Source organism: Colletes latitarsis, chromosome 11 (genome assembly GCF_051014445.1).
Source record: "Colletes latitarsis isolate SP2378_abdomen chromosome 11, iyColLati1, whole genome shotgun sequence".
Lineage (NCBI taxonomy): Eukaryota > Metazoa > Arthropoda > Insecta > Hymenoptera > Colletidae > Colletes > Colletes latitarsis.
In genome coordinates, this window is record NC_135144.1 from 14,045,481 (window position 1) to 14,068,079 (window position 22,599).

At 36.0% G+C, this 22,599-nt stretch overlaps 1 protein-coding gene across 3 annotated transcripts in view; it reads right to left on the minus strand.

The window, feature by feature from the left end:
• Positions 1-22,599, minus strand: part of LOC143348654 (uncharacterized) — a 53,481-nt gene that overhangs the window by 12,897 nt on the left and 17,985 nt on the right. For all 3 annotated transcript variants that reach the window (XR_013080809.1, XM_076779206.1, XM_076779205.1), the window contains exons 2-3: positions 10,481-10,746; positions 477-743 (exon numbers count right to left, since the gene is read on the minus strand). Coding sequence is in view for 2 of the 3 variants with exons in the window: in XM_076779206.1 (XP_076635321.1) it covers positions 477-743; positions 10,481-10,643 (430 nt within the window). In the remaining variant the exon portion in view is untranslated. The remainder of the gene's footprint in view (positions 1-476; positions 744-10,480; positions 10,747-22,599) is intronic.

The following is a 22,599-nucleotide window of genomic DNA, read 5'->3' on the forward strand; positions in this document are numbered from 1 at the left end:
TCGCCATTTTGCACTATTTTTGAATAAATATATTTCTTTTAACACTTAACGACATGGTTAATAACATTCTTGAATATTACCATCCTCTTACTTTTCCATCCATCCAAACAAAAAAATCGCAAAAAAAAGACGCTTTATTTCAGGTTTTTACAGTGGTCTTACCCCTCAGATGATGGTTGCGTATTGGAAAAGGGCTGTACCAGGTCGTGACCTCCCGTTTATCAAGGAAAATCGAAACGTTCTCGTACGTTCGACTCGTAAACACGATACTCGAAACGGCTACGTGGACACCTATCTTGGAGTAAGGCTCCACGGAGCTTTCCAAAGTACTTAGACGGCCACTTACAGCTATCTTGTTCATGGCAAGTTGCCCGTGGCAATGGAACGGAAAAGCGGGCACGGGCGACTCTTAAATGCCCGGAGTTAAATCGATTATGCGCTTCGAAGGTGTATCCGAACTTTCTCGAGAGACTTACGTCTGTCCTGCTCGTGGCACGACGCCCAGCAACAGGGCGGCGTCAGCGTGGCAGGTGGCATCTGCGACGGGGACGTCGGCTGCATGGAACACATCGAAGCGGTACCGCATTTTCTCAACAACCTGGGCGGTGCACCAGGCGCGGTCAACTGCGACACCTGAAGATGTCCGCTGTTCTTCAGCTCCTGCTTCCGGTCCAGCACGGTCTCGCTCTTCACGTAGAAGGCCTTCGTCTCCTGGAGCAGCTCCACGGCGCTCTTCCGCTTCCCTGTGACACGTGACGAGAAAACCAGACGGCTGTAAACGACACTCGAGTAAAAACGGTAAATAGCCTGCTTCCTGTAAATGGATACCAAGCCAGATACACCCGCCTCGGCGGGGTTAAGCCACGTGTGCCAGCACGAGGCTCGTTACCACTTTCTTTGCCACGAAATATTCTACCGTTTTAAACGCGAAAAAATGCGAACGTATGGGAATATTAAAAGGGTTTAATATGCGGTAAATATAGGGAGAAAAATTTATACTATTATTTAGTTTTGACCAGGAGACATTAACCAAGCGAAATCACGGTTGGGAAAAAATGTATTTGTTCGTCTTCATGGGGGTTTACTCACTTTACGGGGTTGAGGAACAACGTTTCGAACATTCTTAGAATTTCTAAATATTCTTCACCCGAATACGCGTTGTTTACATTTTGCAACATTACAATCCTACATACCGATCGGGAGTTATGTACGCATTTCGGCGAAACATTTATGGCTGCACATTGTAACTATTTTCGGTAAAGAATTTATTTCTAGAAAGTGCGTAGGATTTCGGGGGTATGTGTATTGACCAAAAATGATTGCAACTGGCCCCTGCAACAGAAAATAATTTTTCCAGAACAATATCAAATTTTTTTTTTTTCGCTGAAAAATTTCTGCACCTACTGAATTTTTTTCTCGAAAATGCGTAGGATTTCAGGGGTGTGTTTATTGACCAAAAATGATTGTAATCGACCCCTGCAATCGAAAATAATTTTTCCAGAATGATTTGAAACTTTTCAATTTAACCGAAAAATTTCTGCACGTACTGAATTTTTTTCTCGAAAATGCGTAGGATTTCGGGGGTGTGTCTATTAACCAAAAATGATTGTAATTGACCCCTGCAACCAAAAATAATTTTTCTACGATGATTTGAAACTTTTCAATTTAGCAGTTATCCCGTGTCGAGTTTTCTTAAAAATTCGTTTTTGATTTTTAGTAATTTTGAGTACTCAAATACTTGTACTCAAGATGAGATACTCCTACAGTAAAAGAAAAATAATAAGACTTTCCATTAATTTAATTGTTTTTGTTTCTTCTATGCCAGATAAGGTGTCAAAGAATTTAAAATGTCAAATGTTAAAGAATTATAATGTTCTACCTGCGTAAATAGGAAATCAACCGTGATAGAATGCTTTGTAATTTTCTATTTTAATGACGCGATTGATTTACTGCCCTTTACGCGTTAATTGTTGCACGTAAGTAAAAGGTCATCGGTGATTATTTATAACACTCTCGATGATAATAGAATATTTTAACGCAACTACAACCGGGAGAATTCTTTCTCCGTTCGATTCGGCGACGAATAATTATGGGATCGAAACGCGAAAGACTCTTCGTAATTCCACGTACTGAAAATTATGCAATGTTTCTAATAATAAGCCCAAGACGGAATGTAAGTCGATTCTTCGTTCGAATGGCAATCAAATTTTTCAATATTAAGCCACCGAAATCGGCTCGAATCAAGAAATTTTATTCCACATTTTTCCAATTTTTTTTCCCCCACGTTGCTCCAATCGGAGCCTTCGTCAATTAAACAGTCTTTTTTCATCTCTATTTCGGTGAACTCTGTACGCTTCAAATTTTTTTCGATCCTTTTCCGTAATATATCACCGTGTATAAAGGGCGAAATCCCGTTTCAATACACACTTCAACGTTTCATCAAGTTCATCGTTTCCGCGCGATGATCGATCACGGTACGGGATAAAGGCGCGAATCAAACGAATGAAACGGCTAGCGACGACGTAATAGAAAACACTGAATCGGATCGGGAGCATATCCTCGCCACGACAATCGGGAATGATTTACGGCGATACGTTCCTGTTGATAAACGACAACAGCAGTAACGAAACCGGAAGTCCGACGCGCGAGGACCCCATTCCGTGCTGATTAACAGTATTTTTCCAGAGAGCCTACTTCACGGGGAAAAAATGTTTCCATGTCGATGGACGAAAGTAACGAGATTAGTTAGTCGCCAGGAATAAACGAAGGACAAGCTGCGCGTAAGAATCCTCACGGCGATCAGGATGATCCATACTCGTCGTGCCAGGACCTCCTGAATAATTCATTAAAACATTCTAATTACGTAACCAACTTTTATGCATGAGAATCTACTTTTCATAATATACCCCCGTGCGTCGTGGATCTTTAATCCTTCGGGAACACCGGAAGATACATTATAGATCGACTTCACAGCGACGAGCAAAACCATAAGCCATTTAAATTGTTAATACTAGTATAAGCTGCTTGGTTAATAGATAGTTTTCTAGAGATTTACTAATTAGTTATAAGTTATCCATTTAAGTACTTAAAAGAGAATGGTATAGTTTAATTTGTATTACGTAATGTTAATTTTAATTTAAATGTTAATAATATTGGAATTTTTATGTTTTATGTTGATTTATAGTTGTAAGTAATGTATATGTACAAGATGGAAATAATCCAAGGAAAACTGAAGTATTATTTTTGTTCTATTTTCTTTTTGTATAGCTTTTATTGTTTATAAGAAAACATTACTGATATGTATACGGAAGAAGGCGGAAACGGAACATTTGGAAATCAGTGTACTATTATTGCCATAATCTGGCCAAAATAATAAGACACAGGGCTAACAATAAGAATAAAATATTTTTCAGAAAAATATCGAATTTTAAACTACTGAAATATTTCGAACATCTGTATAGTTGCGTAGTACGAAATGGTGAATGTAAAAATTAAAAATTTCTATCTATAAGCGAAAATTATATACGATAAATGAAATTCAAGAATAAAAATTTCATCAGGGAATTGTTGAATGTGAATTGATCGTAACGCGAATTCATCAGCTTAATTAGAATAATTAAAGAAATTTTTATCAATATTTTATAGCAAGTGGACGCATGCCTTTCGTAATGCAAATAGTAATGCGAACAGAATTAATTACATGATTAAAGCAATCAACGATCCTCATTATACCGCGTAATTACACCACGCTGAATGCTTCTGCCAATTAATAACAATTATTTTTACACAGCATTCCTAAAGCTGCTTCTGGCGAGAAATTCACGAACGCAATCATGTGATCGAGGAAAATAATACTTGGAAGCGACGATACCGTTTTAATTAATTATATTACACCTAAGAGTCGATGACGCATTAAATTCTGAATGAAATCTAGTAATTTTTTTTAAGTAATTACATCGACTACGCTTAATGAAATTTATACCCCTATGACAGTAGTTCTTTAAAAATTCTTGTGTTACGAAACAAAGAATTGGAATAAAAAAATCGGGGTCAAAAACTACTCGTTTGTTCCTTTTATAACTACCGAAAATGTATTTATCAAAATTTAATTTAATACTCCTTGCCATTTATTCAAACGTTTTGGCAAAAGTCCAATATACAAAAAATCAAAATTTTATTAACTCGCGTACAGCATACTTCGTTACGAAAATACAAAAGAATGATTAAGAACACAACTTCGCCAGTATAAATGACGACTAAAGTTGAAGTTACTATATGTGCTAATATTTGCAAGTAAAAAACAAATTAATTTTTAACCTTTTCCAGTAATGCTTGCAATTTTAATGAAACAAAGATAAAACATATGAACATAAGATAAATACGTAAGAAAAATAGTTATACGCTCGAACGATACCGAATTAGACAAACCTAGGAAGAGTTATGGAGACATCACGGATCCACAGATTTTTATTTGAAATGTTTATTTCTCTAAATAAACATGAGAATATCAAATTAAAAAATATTTTAGAGAAGAATTTTGCCCATTGGAAGTTATACCAATGCACGTGCACACATTTTATACACGCGGTCGGGTTAAAGTATCTCGTTGGAGACGGGGAGGCACCGTCGTCTGCGGCTTCCTCCCGTTTTCGCGTGCCACGCACGTTGATGATTGATGACACGAGACTGACACGCCCCCGCGGTGTTGATAACCTCGTCTTGTACCAATCACTGATACGGCTGCGATAACGTCGGATGGAAAGGCATCGGTTCAACACATTGCTGGACCGGGATTCGAACACGATATAATACAAAGTGACCCGTTTAAATCAACCCACTCGAATATAGAAACTGTCGATGATAAGCGAAAAATGTCTTAGAACATACGAAAGTCAACTTTGAGATAAAGTTTGAAACAAACTTCGCTGTCAGAATAGAAATTCGAAACTTGAAGTGCCCGCCATTTCTCTATTTATCGAGATTTTTTACTTCTCTCTAGTTCTTGCTATAACTACACCCTTCCTAATGAAGACAGTTTATTCTCCTTTGTTTCAGATCAGTGGAAGCCAATGGAGCATCTTTTCCAGAAGAGCCATTAAACAAGAAGTTATAACTCCCACGATTTTCAATATTTTTTGATGAAAAAAATACTGTACATGCTTATAAGATGAGTAAATATATCTGCAAAATCTCAGTACACAACAGCCTACCTATCATTAAAAAAAAAATCACAAGGGTTGAAAAAATGACAGTCGAGACAGCAATACATCTTTAAGAAAACTACTGTGGCGGATTGAAGAAATTGATATTTATTTTATCTCTTTTCAATGCTCGAAGTTTTAAGAACGACCCCTTGAAATGTTAAAGTAAAATTCGCAAAAATGACAAAATTACAGAAGATTTAGTAGATGTAGAACATGTAATGTGCGTAACGCTTGAAACTAACTGCTCTTTATTTTGGAACAACTCGTTATTACTTACACAAAACCACTGTATGGCGATTTATACATTTATTACATTTATAGCGAAAAATTAGTTTACAAGATATTTTAATTGTAATATTGTGGGTGGCAGCATTACAAGTATAGTATTATTAAAATATCTTCTAAACTAATTTTTTGCCATAAGAGATTCAGTGGTTTTGTGTCAGGAATAAGAAGTTGCACCAATCGATGCATTAAAAAATACATACTTCTATTTAAGAAACAAAATTGCTTATTTCTAAACCATTCAACTTTTGATACCATCAACTATGGTATCAAAGTTGATGAGAATATCATCTATTCGATATTCGAGTGGGTCGATTTATATGAAATCCTACTATACAGGGTGATTCTTAAATCGGCGTCCAGAGTTGTGGTTCAACCGGATCCGAAAAGAACATCTATGTTTGAACGAACGTTATCCGTAGATTACGTTATCTTTTGTAACTGGAACACTCACTGGTGCATTCAAGATTTTATTTCAACCATTTCTATTCTATAACTTCCACGCATTATACAATACTATTTCATAATCCTTTTAGACACAATGGGTATACAAAGTTTTAAAATAAATAATTTTATTTTCTTGTATGTAGAAAATAAAATTTTACCACAATTGGACACATAACACGTGATCAAAACAGTTGAACTTTGATAATCAGACACGAATTGACGTTCTTCGGATAATACATCGATAATAGGTGAGGAATTTATAATAGAAAATAGAACGTCTCGAGTGCAATAATAAATAAGCTAAAATTTGACCAAAATTAGACACACAACACAGTTGAACTTTGATAATCAGACAAGAATCGACGTTCTTCGGATAATGCATCGATAACAGGTCAGCAATTTCTAATAGAAAATAGAACGTCTGGAGTGCAATAATAAATAAGCTAAAATTTGACCAAAATTAGACACACAACACAGTTGAACTTTGATAATCAGACAAGAATCGACGTTCTTCGGATAATATATCAATAATTTCAGCAATTTCTAATAGAAAATAGAACGTCTCCAGTGCAAGAATAAACACTGCTAAATATTCCTTCAATTTAATACTGTAATCGTGGACCGCAGCAATTTCTGATGGAAGCGTTACAAAAAGAAACGAGTGACCTTAATTGGTAAAAGTAGTCGCCCGGGAAGCGAACGGATCTGCTTCAAATCTCGGCTCAGCAATTCGATTCTTTTTCTGTCGAAAATTTTCAGAAGTGGGACACGGTCGTTCCATATACTATTTGCGCTGTATGCTCGTTTCGTTTTAGCGCTACATACGTGTACGTGCTTCGAGCCTCGGAGTTCCGTGCGTGGCCATGGACCGCCACATTTGTCAGTCCGACCGGGACTTAGGCGACAGCCATTCTCAACGCAGAGAGATTTCGGGGGTGAAAAAGTATTCGTCGACGGATCGAGCTTCCGAGGATCGCGTTTTTCGTACCGCGTTCAACGCTATTTGTATCATCCAGCAACGCGATTCTTTCCGTCTAAAGTTCAAGAGCGAACCAACGACGAAGCAAACACGAAGTTTCAAAGTCTCAGAAAGTTATAAATAATCGGATACGACCCTTTGACAGATCAGCGTGAGTCGTTTTAACCTTACCCCTACGGGTCGTGGGTTAAAAGGAGGCTCTCGTGTTTTTCTCTCTTGTTCCCAACTTATGGTTGGAAGGTTCTTAAAGTCAAACACTTCTATAAAAAGAGATAGCCGCGCGGTGCGTGGAGGTTCGTTTCGTTTCAACGCTTAAAAGCTTGACGCGACGAACCGTTTGCTTTGCGGCTTGCAAGTCATCGTTTTTACACGTCTGCGACCAGCGTTCTTTCGTATAAAACGAGACACTTCGCGAAGACTTTATTTCTAGTCGTAGTTCGAAACCCGTTTAGAACCGTAGAATCCTAGACTCATGGTCAATATTGACTTACGCTTGTTAAGAAACTTGTCTCACGGTGTTCTACAAAAGCATTTACGAATTTTGTAAATAATTACTTCTTCATTACAAGATATTATAAATAAAAATAGACTCTCAAAGAACAACAGGTATCATTAAATGCATAGTGATTAATTTATTACCTTCTTTTTTTAATCGAACAAAAATGTATACTTTTCTCAACAGAAATTGATAAAAATTAAATTAAAAATTGTCTATTATGTAAATGCATCGTGAAACGAAAAATGTTAAATGTTTATAGACAACAAAAGATATGTAGACTATAAATAATTACTTCTTCATTACAAGATATTATAAATAAAAATAGACTCTCAAAGAACAACAGAAATTGATAAAAACTAAATTAAAAATGATCTATTATGTAAGTCCATCGTAAAACGAAGAATGTTAAATGTTTATAGACAACAATTCGTTACGTGTAATACGCGTCTGTATAAATCGCGATAAACCGTTGAATCGTGGTGAATTTGACAGAGATCCGAAACGTGACAGTGAAGTATTCCTGGACAGCGAATAGTTATTTATGTTCTTTGTCTTCTAGACGAAAATTGAGTTGAAACTTGTTCGCGACGCTTGTTAGGTCCGCGTTCTTTACACAAATCACATGCGACAGTCATGGCTGGCCGGTGACATGTGTTTGACACGCCGCAGAAGACTTTCTTTTCAAACGACCGCAAACTGCGATAATAACGACGGAACAGAGATAAGAAAAAGGATGAACCAGCAGAAGCTCAAAGAACCAACGGATACTAAGATGACACGAACGTATCTAACACAACAGCTGCAAGGTGCACCCGATCCGTAAAGAATTCTCGAGGTACGACGAGGAATTGTAAGTTTCTCCTCTTACAATTTCCTAAAATGATCAAAGAGGAGACAAGAACAAAGAGAAAGACGCGCGTCGAGAATGAGAAAAGTTTTCGACTCGCCAACCCGATGCTCCGCAAGCATTTCTTTACAAATCTTCTTTACCTTTTATAACTGTTCCGCTTTATTATTACTGGCGACGACACACGTTCGAAATCACGAAAATTTTTGCTATTTTTATGATTTGAAACATTCACTAAACTATTGCATTTGTTTAGTCCGCGAATATTAATGAATTCATTTCTGATATCTGCTTTGGAATTCGCCAATTATTGTACAGGCGTTTGAAAAATATAAAGGATTTGATTTTGACTTGTCGAAAAATAGTCAAACATTTTAAACATTCGTCAAAAGCAAAGATCCTGCGAACAAGTTAAAATAAAATGAATTTAACATTTTTATTTATATTTTATTATCAGAATTAACATATAAATTTTGTCTTCAAACGATGTGGGATTTATTAAAACATGCAATTATTATATCAATATCATTTGCTTAAAGTTTGATACCTAGCTACCTTTATGACTCAACAGAAACGAAAGAATAATATTTGATATTCGATTAGAACATCAAAAATAGTAATAGAAATGATTGTTTACAAACCAAAATAATTTTATAGTTTACAAATTAACTGTTATGATTACAACATAAATTTTTCCATCGTTTCTTTTTTTTTTATCAATAACGACACCAGGATTAATCGAGAATTCGTACAGAAGAGCGATTATCGGAAATAAAATATTGCGTGAATGTGATGCGGGAAAAAGAATAAAAAATACTCGTACGACTAGATAAAAATATGTTTCAAATTATTCGAATAATCCGTTATTCTGATAGCAGAACCGTAAGTTTTACATACTAAAAACATTTTATGTATTATTAAATTATGAAATACATAAAATACCATTATTATATACATTTACTTACAGTTACTCAAACTCGGTACGTGACCCAAAGAACGATCTTGGGATCTCGTCATCGTAATTAATTGCCCTCCACGTAACATTCATCGGAGCAGATATTCAACAGGAAAAGTTAGATCCTTTATAAATATTGTATACTATGCTCAAAGCATGTTTTTTTTTATACCTCAGGTTTCCCTGGGGTTCGAACAAAATGGAAACGTTTAAAAAAAGCTGATCGTGAAAACGAACGCTTCGCAGCATTCAATGTCAATGCGAGCACGTGTCGACAAAGGTGAAATAATAATATTAAAATTGATTATTGAAAAATACCGCAAACAATTAAAAAGAGGAAAATATACAATAAAAAAGAATCATTACGTTTAACTTTTATTAAGTTAATTTTTAATGTTCCCTAAGTTGATTTACCTTTTAAACGATATTTTTCTAATTCGTTCGACTGCAAATTGGCATCGAACAATTCCAACTTTTAACAAAATCTCAAGTTTACCATATAATTTCTGCAAGCTTAAAAATTCGGTGAATCGTATTACTCTACATGGTTTAGTTTTAATTTAAACAAAAAATCATTTCTTTGTCACGTTTCTATCGAGGGTTGTACGATTTTTACGCGAACTTGGTCAATTTGTTCCACTGTGGGGGGCAGTGTGAATTAACGTGGAGGATATTCTGAATCGATGAAATCTAAGATGAAAAATTTCGTGGATCGTGTTACTCTGCGAGGCGTTAGTTTTAATTTAAACAAAAAATCATTTCTTTGTCACGTTTCTATCGAGGGTTGTACGATTTTGGTCAATTTGTTCCACTGTGGGGGGGCAGTGTGAATTAACGTGGAAGACATTCTGAATCGATGAAATCTAAGATGAAAAATTTCGTGGATCGTGTTACTCCGCGAGGCGTTAGTTTTAATTTAAACAAAAAATCATTTCTTTGTCACGTTTTTATCGAGGGTTGTACGATTTTGGTCAATTTGTTCCACTGTGGGGGGTAGTGTGAATTAACGTGGAAGACATTCTGAATCGATGAAATCTAAGATGAAAAATTTCGTGGATCGTGTTACACTGCGAGGCGTTAGTTTTAATTTAAACAAAAAATCATTTCTTTGTCACGTTTCTATCGAGGGTTGTACGATTTTGGTCAATTTGTTTCACTGTGGGGGGCAGTGTGAATTAACGTGGAAAATATTCTGAATCGATGAAATTTAAGATGAAAGGAGATCGTTCGAGTCGAGTTTAATAGAAATGAAAATTGTTCTTACCGGTATGATCGATGTGCCGATGATGATTCCTGACGTACGGGGGTGCAGGGTGTCTCGGCTGCATCTCCCAGTACGCGTTTTGACTATTACCAAAATTATTCACTCGTGGCTGCTGCGAGGGCGAAGTTTGCTTGCAAGGCAACCTGGCCATGGCAGTCATCATTTTCTTGTGCGCCTCCTCGCGTGCCCAAAAATTAATCACTTCATCGATGGTCTGCTTTGTTGCGCCGTCGTTTCAACCCCATTTTCGAGCGATCGTCTGTTCCCTGAAAAGTAGTTCTCTCTGAAGCCTGTGCAACCGTTAAATTCAAATTTCAATGGAAACCGTTCGTCTCATTATCGGGGGATACCGTGTTTACACAATTACGCGCGTATTAATTGGTCAACGTTCAAGCGTTTCAGCCATGAAATGGTCATTGTGCCCCGACCTGACAATGTTGTTCCAATTGTTGCCGAAATAGACCGTTCGAGGACAAAGGAACCTGCTGCACCTTGTTAAATATTTAATCAGCCACTTCCATTCGACTCCGACTATCCGCATTTTTCAACCTATTCTTGACGACGCTTCAAATAAATAGAAACAATTCTGACTTGAAGCTACGTTTAATGAAACCGAAATTTCTCCTTCAAAGTGCCACCATTTTCTAATAAATAATTATTTTCAAAAATCCGTACGTGCAACCGAAGCTACTGTCTCATAGTTTAAGAAAATTGCATGATTTTTTGTTTCACAAATTGCAGTGAAAAATTACACGCTCGCCCGTTTCTAACAAACTTTTGGCAGCCTCTCACGCTGGTTTCTATTACGGCTATAATAATTAATATTTTTGTACGAAATTTTTACAAGAAGTAGTTCAAGAAACGTACTTTCGAAAACATTAAACATTTATCAGAAAAAGTTTCGCTACGCCCAAAACATTCTTGAGAATTGCCTTTACTTTTGGTTTCCTTCCCTAAACAAGGAGTTATAACTCCCACAATTGTTAATATTCTTTTACGAAAAAAATACTGTAGAAGATGAATAAATATATCTGCAAAGTCTCAATACAAGACAGCTTACTTACCATTTAAAATAAAAAATCATAAAAAGTCTAGACAGCAATACCTTAAATAAATACAATTAGTAGGGTCGTTGGAGATGTAAATATTCATCGACGCTATCCAAGTATCTCAGCCTATCTTTAACGACGTCTTAACACTAGATTTACGGATTGAGCCAATTTGACTCATAAAATGATTTAACAGTTAATTGCTTTGCAAATGAAGTTTCTGGCTTACATAAAGAATCAGAATTCTAACACCAATTACGCGTAAATATTCATGTTCAATCTTGTCAATTTATTAGTTAGCTAGGGTCAAAAAGTGTCTTATTTACCCACCTTTTTCATCATTCCGTTTTATACATCGCGCGTGAACAGAGCGTTTTTAGTGAAATAATATAATTTTATAAAATCAATTTTTTGCTACAAAAATTTTGACCGCCAAGGTAATTTCGATATTTATTTGTAAAAGGTATTTCAAATTACTGACGCACGGAAGAATTATCAAGTTCAAGCATCACGCAAGAGAAATAGATCTAAGAGTCTTTATGCTAAATGTAATAAAAAAATCTACGGAAAATGTACTTTAAAAGCAGAATATATGTATATGCAAAAAGTGTTTTGAATAAAGTTTGTTTATAATAGAATTTTATTTTTTTAAAGAAGCTTCATTTTTTATGTTTGAGTCAAATTTACTCATTTCAGGCAAAATAGGTATAAAACCAAACACCGAACAGCCACGAGTCGGATAGAACCGCATCTAAATAGATACAATTTTTAAGTACGTTTAAAAGTAATATGCATCTGTGTGTGCACTTGTGATCGAGCATGCTATTGTCGATTCATCAAGCACTGTACCTCAAAGATCCAGTCATGTGTACAATTACCATCCATTAGAATGTCATTTCCATTCTTCGATCACAGTGACACCACGGTTGTAATATCCCATACCACGGTCATAATAATCCGTCACAACGCGATCATGGCTCGCTAATGCATTATTGGAGTCTCATTTACACTGACGGTCCAATCTCGATCGCATCGCGAGCCGATCAAGCATTATTAGAATCACGTTTCCGTGCACGGGTATTCGAAACTTAGGGTAACCGAACCGTGATTGGATCACCGGTGCGAGTGGAAACATTGATGGCCACGGGAATGCAATTTGTGCCGCTGTTTGCGGATATGCATAATATTCGAGTCGCGCGATATTCCAAGAGGCTTGCTCGATCGAACCGAGAACGAACCGTGATTGTACCGTAATTAAACAACCGCCATAAATCAAGCACGATACCAGGAATAGTGAAAGCACTTGGAAGCATCTTCGTAAGAGACCACCAGGCCATATAACTGTTCTACATAGGAAAACACGACACACACACGGTGAAAGTGATCGGTCGCGCCAAAAGTAAAGTAAAACTAAAATTAGATATCGGTGTGAAATAAAGCAACCTAGAGCTAAACTTTCCTTAGAGGATTCTGTGATCCTCGCGACCCACGACCGAAGGTGTTCTCAACTTGTGGAAACAAACTTTCGTTGTTTCATTATCGAACCTTGTGGATCCCCAAAAGTTTCGTCAGAGAAGTTACTTGTAGTTTCGATAAAACGATCAATGCCAGTAAAGTAAATATTCTATTGCGCAAAATATTTAACCAACTAACGGAGGCTCCGAATGTTATTCGGAGCAAAGAAAGTATGTTTCGAAACTATTCTGTAGAAATACAACTAAAGTTATTAAAACCTAGTTTCCCAACCAGACATCGACCAGAACAGGAAACGTTTTCAGAACTATCGTAACATCCGTCCTCAAAGGGTTGACACTGGAGGTCCATTCCATCCGAAAGATTAACTTTTCTGTTCTTCTGTCACGCGTTCCAGAAATTATTTTATCCTGTTTGAAACCCAGATTTCGCAGAGGATAGTTCGCGAGACGAAATATTTTTCACCATGGTACAACGTGCACATTTATTTCGATGTAACCAACGAATGATTTACGAACGTACAATAGTCCGATCGTGGATTAGAAAAAATTTATAAAAATTCCATCGGTATGACTGAAGCACTCGCGTCCAAGTCTCGGCGCTCGTCTATAACAAGCCATCGCGCATTTTTATTGCTGGTTACTTGGAAAGATTATTGAAACTGCGATTCTCGGTACTCACGCAATCTTGCGAACGACACGGAAGAATAAAATCACCCAAGATGAACGCGGAATCAAAGTCGAATGACTCGTTAACAAGAAAACTAGATAAATGGTTCAATAAATCATTCTAAAAAAATTATATTTAGTTACAGGGGTCAATTACAATCATTTTTGGTCAATAGACACACTTCCGAAATTCTACGCATTTTTGGGAAAAAATTCCTTACAGAAAATATAATATGTGGCCAGAAATGGAACCCCCAAAATTTCAAGCGTATCTTTAAAACGTCATAACTCCTGAACGGATTGGACGATTTTAATGTTTAAAAAAGCAAACGACGCGTATTTTCGTGTAGAATATGTAGAAATTCTAAAAATATTCGAAAAGTTGTTCCTTGACCCCGTAAATTTGAAAAACCCCATAAAAATAGTTCATTCTTCAAAGAGCCATAACTCCTACGGTAGTGAATATATTTCAATGAAACTTTTTTCTGAAGTAGAGCTCATGGGTACCTACAAAAAAGTATTAGTCAACTTTTCTGTAGGGCGTCAAATAAAATTATCAAAAATCAAAAACGAATTTATAAGAAAAATTTACAGGGGGTAGGTGCTGAATTGTTCGGCGAAATTGAAAAGTAACAAATCTCTCTAAAAAAATTATTTTCGATTGCAGGGGTCAATTACAATTAATTTTGGTCAATAAACACACTTCCGAAATCCTAACCATTTTCGAGAAAAAAATTCAGGAATGTGGACAAATTTTTCGACAAAATTGAAAAGTTTCAATTCATTCTAAAAAAATTATTTTTGGCTAGAAGAGTCAATTACAATCATTTTTGGTCATTATACATACCCCAGAAATCCTACGCATTTTCCAGAAAAAAATTGTTTACCGAAAATATAATTTCAGGCCAGATATGTCTGCCCGAATTTTCATGCGAATCTTTAAAACATCATAACTTCTGAACGGATTGGACGATTTTAATGTTTAAAAAAGCAAACGACGCGTATTTTAGTGTAGAATATGTAGAAATTCTAAAAATATTCGAAAAGTTGTTCCTTGACCCCTTAAAATGAGAAAAACCCCATAAAAATGGTTCATTTTTCAAACAGCCATAACTCCTACGGTAATGAATATATTCCAGTGAAACTTTTTTCTGAAGTAGAGCTCATGGGTACCTACAAAAAAGTATTAGTCAACTTTCCTGTAGGGCGTCAAATAAAATTATCAAAAATGAAAAACTAATTTTTAAGAAAAATCAACAGGGGGTAGGTGCTTAAATTTTTCGACGAAATTTAAAAGTTTCAAATTACTCTCGAAAAATTATTTTCGATTGAGGGGGTCTATTACAATCATTTTTGGTGAATAGACGCACCCCCGAAATGCTACGCACTTTCGTAAAAAAAATTCGATAATAAAATTCGATGATTTTGTTAATAACTTTTTAACGAATCCTCGATCAACAAATTAGTATCCTTGACGTTCGTCTTATTTTGGCCTCTAGAATCTCCCATTAAAATTTTTCCCAGGGTTGGTTGAACACCCTGTATATGACCGCCACCGTACTTGAGAATGATCCTATCGCTAGGTACGAACAACTGACAGCTCAGTCGATTATAACGGCAGTAACGAGAAATATTATCATTCCAGCGTAAAGCGTATTATGCCGATAGGAAGTTGGCCAACCAGCAGACAAAAGCAGCATGGATTAAACCGCGTGGTATGTACGCGTCTATCTCCGCAACGTTTTACGGTGACAGGGGCTGCGGGAAAGAGACATGCAGTCTAGGGTAAAGGCTGCAAGATAAACAGAGGTCGATGAATCACTCTCGACACGGCCACTCTACAAAATTGCGTATCGTCGAACGAAGAAGAAAGAAGCATATACAACGTTAACCGGCAAATATTATCGTGCGTTGAGAAACGCCCCCGGGGAATATAAATGGGATTGCCGTTGGCCAACCGTAGCGCACCAACTACATCTGTCCGCGCTGAAAACGATTTCTGAAACATTAGGGTTGCCTTATCTGACGCCTATTCCAGGCGAAAAGTGGAATTAGGTGGAGGAACTCATTGTTCGATACAATTTTTACCCAAGACGACTCGAAGATTCGGTTGTCTTCAATAACCAAAACAATTGCGGTTGTTCCATAACCGGGGTGTACTAGGACAGAGGCAAAGATGGCCATACACGATGTTTTAGGACTGGATTAAAAAAAAAACGTTATTTCATAGATAATTTGGCGCAAAACCTTAAACGCGTTTTTCTCAAAACTACATTTTTCAAACTGGGCGACTCGATAACTCGGTTAATTTTCATTCGATTTACTTAAAATTTTGTACGGTGGTTCGTAATACTATTCCCCTCGGTTGCACGCATGGGAATTTTCGATCGAATAATTAGTTCCGACGTGGTGTTAAAAGAAACGATGCGTTTACGAAATTTTAGGACTGGGTTAGCTTAATAAATTAATAAATTTATTTCTTTTTAAATTCATAATAATATTAGAGACGTTAAGTTATGATTCTGAAAGCATCCTACCTCTCATTTGACTGTTTACTTATTGAGCTAAGCTCACTTTGAATCGTTCAATTCGTACATAATTGTAATATTACATTTTAATAATAAAGTTTGCTTGGATAGAGTCGAGAATAATCATGATTGTTCTAAATATACGATATAAAAATATTTCAGAGATAAGCAGATGGTAATTCAGAAGCAAAACACTCGACCAAATCAGTTTATGTTTCCTTTTTAACGCGACCGATAGAATTAGCCACGGGCAAAATGTTCAAAAAAACTGGAGAGTTTAACGAATATTCGACGATACAGAGTCGACTGTACCTAACCGAGAATGCTTTTAAATGCAAAGTTTCGCAAACTTTTCCCTACGCCTTAATAAGCAGACTCTACTTCGAAAAAGCTCTTTCCCATCCAGAAATATCCTGTTTATTTAACGACGCGGAAAAAGAATAAATGCGTGCAAGGTACTTGCATTACCACGTCGCGGGAATAATTTATGACAGCCCCGAGAGCTGCAGACTACCGTTTCGTTCTTCAACGGTAAATTTCTCATTGGAAAATTAACTCGTTCAATTCGATCGAGTAAGAAGGCTGCAAAATGTTCGCGTCAGCCAGCGAATACTTCAAAACAGGAATTATAATCGGATCAAGCTTAATTAGACGCTCAAGGCCACTTTTCCTACCGTGATCTATGCCAGACGCGGCTACCTACTTTTTACATCGTGCCAACATGTCTTTCTGTTTGAAAATCGGTAATAAAAACGATTAACGAAAGTATAATTCAGGTAATTATGTATCTGAAAACGTTGATTCTATGTTGGATCCTCTATAAATAAAAATTCTCGGTAGAAAAATTTCTTAGCCACTTTTAGCCAAAGGTAGCCAATACTTGATCGATCAGAAAGCACAATTTTTAAAGTGGTCAAAATCATAATTCTACGTGTTCTAAGATATCGTAAAATCACAGGGTGTGATATTGAGAATCTTAAAATGAACGTATATTTTAAAACGAATGCATGAAATATGAAAATTCAAACATTATTTTACCGCTAATAGTCGATATTTGTATGTTACGTGAAAAACAGGTATCAAAAATATTAACCACGGAAGGTAGTTAATCATAGGTAGTATTCGCAGAATTATATCTTTCGACTTACGCAATAAGGAAGTAGAACTTGTTTAATGTGTCATTTATAAATTCTCTTCCGTTTCGAACGATACCAGCGACCTTAGACTTCACACATCTGGATCTCATCAGTTAAAGAAAGCACCTGATTTTCATGCACGATATAAATATTGATTATTTAACAATAAAATAACGCTTGAATTTTCATATTTCATGTATTCGTTTTAAAATGTACGCTCATTTTAAGTAAAAAATATCTTACCCTCGCTTCTTCTACCTTTTTCATGACCTTCCCATCATTTGCAGGATATAAAATTGTGATTTGACAAACTCAGATTTTCAAGGGAAACGTAATTTTTTAACGAGGACAAAATGTATGGACTAGTAGGTTTACCTAAATAAATTTTTATTTTGTAACGCAAAATGACATACTGAACGACGTCACTTTCAATATTCGAGAAAGGTACAGTGGCGTTTAGGTTAACTGGTGGCTTGGTCTACGATAATATATCTTCGTTAAAAAGGTTTATTGCGATGTAACGCGTAGATCATCTCTTGCGATCTTCTTGCATAACGCTAATTCGCTACAATTGATAAGTAAAATAGTCTCTTCTTTCTACGTTTCTTTTATAAAAGGAATTTCTTCGCATATTATGTACAGTTTGAGCCGCATGTCTGACATGCTTAGCTTACTAATTTTATGGCGGAAATAACCCAACATTAGCCTTGAGCAGCCAGTTAATTATGATCGAACTGCAACAAACATTCCAGTTTTTCTAATAGATTTATAAATTTAATATGCCTTATGATAACTGAACAATTTAATGAAAATTTACGAACGAATACAATTAAATAATTCTAGCGTTATATTCCAACTTCGAGTAAACACAAAGTTTTCAAACGATTACGCTATTAACATTGCGAATATTTGAATCCGTAATAACTGCAAATACAATTAAATAAACGTAAATTTGAAAACAACGCAACACGGTACAATAATAATTATTATAGAATTATTAACGTAAAATATTTGCCTGTAGGAAACGCATTAATGCGCTGAATTAAATTATTCCAATTTTCTCTCTGCAATTTCTCTCTGCAATTGCATCAATTAAGACTACGTTAACGAGACTACAAACACACCATTCGCCGCTGAACAGGACAATTGTTCTTAGAAACAAAAGATGGCAAAATGTTATCGAACAAAATGGTCGACACACTGTCGATTGGAGTTTCTATTTCTCATGAAACATTGAAAGAACGCGATTAGTTTTTCGTCGACCGGACAAAACCGAAAATTAATTTCGAAATAAATCGCCCCGAACTTCGCTCGTTCTCCAGACACGAAATCCCCTAATTATTTCAAGAGGCTTATTTCCAATGCAGCGAATCCTCATAAGCACGCGGGTACACACAAGAAACTCCAATAACGTCTCGTTTGCACGCACTTGGAGTCAAGTTGTTTGCCCCGACGAGTCGAGTCCCGAAGGGTTGGCTCGCGGTTAACGTCAAATCCACGAAACGCCAGAAATTCGAATGGGCTATCAGATCGCGTGGCATTTTACCGAAACGGTCGAGGTCCATCAGATTTCCAGCAATTTTAAACCGATAGGAGAAACACACAGATAAGAGCGGTCAGCGGTGAGTCGAGCGAACCGTTTCCCAAAACCACGTCTCTCGAGTGAAAATCGGAACAACGAGCTGGCATGCTATCTTCCGGCGGGAAAGGGCCATTATCGAAGAAACAATTATCAAAGCGGACCGTTTCGTGGCCGAACGCTGTTAAGTAAATACGCTGACACTCGCAAGGGAAGGACGCGAACTATCCAACTTCGATTTTAACGAGTCCTTGCAAGGCGATAGCACACGGAGGCTCACGAAAGTATTCGAACGACGACATATTCCTGATTAAAATTTACACGAACCGTGCAGTACAGTAAATATTTTGAAATTGTATAAAAGATTTGAGTGGGAAATTCTAGAGGCCAAAATAAGACGAAAATCAAGAATATTAGTTTGTTGATGGAGGCTTCGTTAAAAAGTTATTAACGTTTAAAGTTCCACACCGACCGGAAAATATTTCGTCAAAATTAAAAAATTTCAAATTGTTCTGGAAAAATTATTTTCAGTTGCGGGGGTAAATTACAATCAATTTTGGTCGATAGACACAACCTCGAAATCATAACCATTTTCGAGAAAAAAATTCTTTACCGAAAATATCATTTCAGGTCAGAAATGTCACTCAAAAATTTCAAGTGTATCTTTAAAACGTCATAACTTCTGAACGGACTTAAGGATTTTAATGTTTCAAAATGCAAATAACGCGTATTTTAGTGAAGTATATATAGAAATTCTAAAAATATTGATAAAGTTGTTTCTTTACCACTGAAAGTAAGAAAAACCCCATACAAATGGACCAATATTCAAACAGCCATAACTCCTACAATAGTGAATGGATTTGATTGAAATTTTGGGAGGAACTAGAGTTCATGGATACCTACAAAGAAGTATTAGACAACATTTCTGTAGAGTGTCAAACAAAATTATTAAAAATCAAAAACGAATTTTTAGGAAAAGTCAACATAATAGGTGCCTTTCGGCGAAATTGGAAAGTTTAAAATCACTCTGGAAAAATTATTTTTGACTGCAGGAGTCAATTACAATCAATTTTGGTCGATAGACACAACCTCGAAATCCTAACTAATTTCGAGAAAAAAATTCCTAACCGAAAATATCATTTCAGGTCAGAAATGTCACTCAAAAATTTCAAGCGTATCTTTAAAACGTCATAACTTCTGAACGGACTTAAGGATTTTAATGTTTCAAAATGCAAATAACGCGTATTTTAGTAAAGTATATATAGAAATTCTAAAAATATTGAAATAGTTATTCCTTGAGCCCGTAAAGTTAGAAAACCCCCATAAAAATGGTCCAATATTCAAACAGCCATAACTCCTACAATAGTGAATGGATTTGATTGAAATTTATTTCTCAAATAGAGCTAACAGATATCCACAAAAAAGTGTTAAACATCATGTCCGTACAACTTCAAACGTATTTATTAAAAATCAAAAACAAATTTTAAAGAAAAATTGATAGGTGGTTCTTTGTATTGTTTATTACAGAACAATCGTACAATACAAACATTTTAAAAACAAGTACGTAGTTTCATACGTTAAGAAACAAACAACGTAACAAAGAGAAACGTGGTAATTTGAATTAAGACGAAGAACCATAAACACACGAAATTATGAACATTTTTGAAGATAATACAAATGTTTTTCGACTTCGTTGTATCAAAATGTATCTGCCACCTGCGGGAGCAGTCGTAACCGTATAACTTGTCCGGAAGCGTTTACAAACTTGCGTGCGTGTGTCGCATGAACTCGTATGTTTGCACAAAAAACAGGATAAGGTCTCATTTATAACATTAACCTGACCGGCGTTGGAGCATCAACGATGCGAAGAGAACCAACTTTTCTCGGTTGACCCAAATGAATTGTAATTCAGCAGACGAATACACGTTGCGTTCCGGGATGAACTAAATGTGTCATATATCGGTTACTAGTTTTGAAAAAAAAACTAAAACTTAAAACGAAATTATATCAGATATTAGTGTTAGGTTAAATTGTTAAGTTGAAGTGTTATTTCAGTTAAACAGATCTATAAAAAAATTTTCGTTTCTGTTTAATATCTATCACTGGGCGAAGAATTAATTTGAAAAAAACAACTGTCACCGTTGCTTAACATCTGATATCGACAGCAGAAATTAATTTAAAACGAAATTATATCAGATATTAGCAAGGATTGAATCGAATATTGGTTCTAGCCAGAATTATTTCACAGAGAAACTTCCGGTGTTGTCTAATATCGGTTACCGGCGAACGTAACGAGAATTAAGTCGGAGAAAAATTCCCACTGGTCTCTAATATCGGTTACTGGTGGATGCAGGAAGAATAAGACCAAGGAAACGTTCCCATTGCCGTCGGTCGAAGCCCAGACGATGTAAGATTTATTGGAAGCGTTACACCGTTTCCATACATATTTTCTATCGAATCAATATTTATAAGCCTCTTGGGAAAAGGGACGTAGTGTGAGATGAGCTTAAGGTAGCGATAATATCGGCGAATACGCGTCCGTATATTTCCCCGATGTACCCGACGAACGGGATCCCGGCTTATGTACAGGTAACTCCTGTACACAGTCTTGAGATATCCTAAGTACACGTCTACATGCAGGATATGCATCGTCGACCGTACTACCAAGGTACACAAGGTGTCGTAAAAAGTACATCTTTCTACATCAACACATCCCACCTCATAAAAAGACGTTCGACGAATCGTTCGTTCCGTTATACGAGTTAGACTTTGCCAAAAACTATTTTTTAACGTGAAACGAAAAATAATACGCATCGTAATTCTTATCTTAGAAGTAATCTCAAAGTATATGTTAATGTATCGTACAAAAACCAAGTGACTTTTCGAAAACGATACATATGCTTTAAATGTTAAAGTACCAGTAAGTGATTTCTCGAAATACAAAATGGAACATAAAATCGTTCGATTGATATTCGATATTAATTCAGAGAACATATATACACCCTTAGGAAAAATTTTAATGGGGGATTCTAGAGGCCAAAATAAGACGAAAATCAAGAATACTAATTTGTTGATGCAGGCTTCGTTAAAAAGTTATTAACGTTTAAAGTTCCACCAGTACTGAATTTTTTTCTCGAAAGTAGGTAGGATTTCGACGGTATGTCTAATAACCAAAAATGATTCTAATTGAACCCCGCAACCGAAAATAATTTTTCCAGAACGATTTGAAATTTTTTTTTTTCGCTGAAAAATTTCAGCACCTACCCCCTGTCGATTTTTTTTTAAAATTCGTTTTTCATTTTTGATAATTTTATTTGACGCCCTACAGAAAAGTTGTCTAATACTTTTTTGTAGGTACCCACGAGCTCTACTTCAGAAAAAAGTTTCATTGAAATATATTCACTATTGTAGGAGTTATGGCTGTTTGAAAATTGGACCATTTTTATGGGGTTTTTCTCATTTTGGGGAGTCAAGGAACAACTTTTCGAATATTTTTAGAATTTCTACATATTGTACACTAAAATACGCGTTGTTTGCTTTTTTAAACATTAAAATCGTCCAATCCGTTCAGAAGTTATGACGTTTTAAAGATTCGCATGAAAATTCAGGCAGACATTTCTGGCCAAAAATTATATTTTCGGTAAACAATTTTTTTCTCGAAACTGAGTAGGATTTCAGGGGTATGT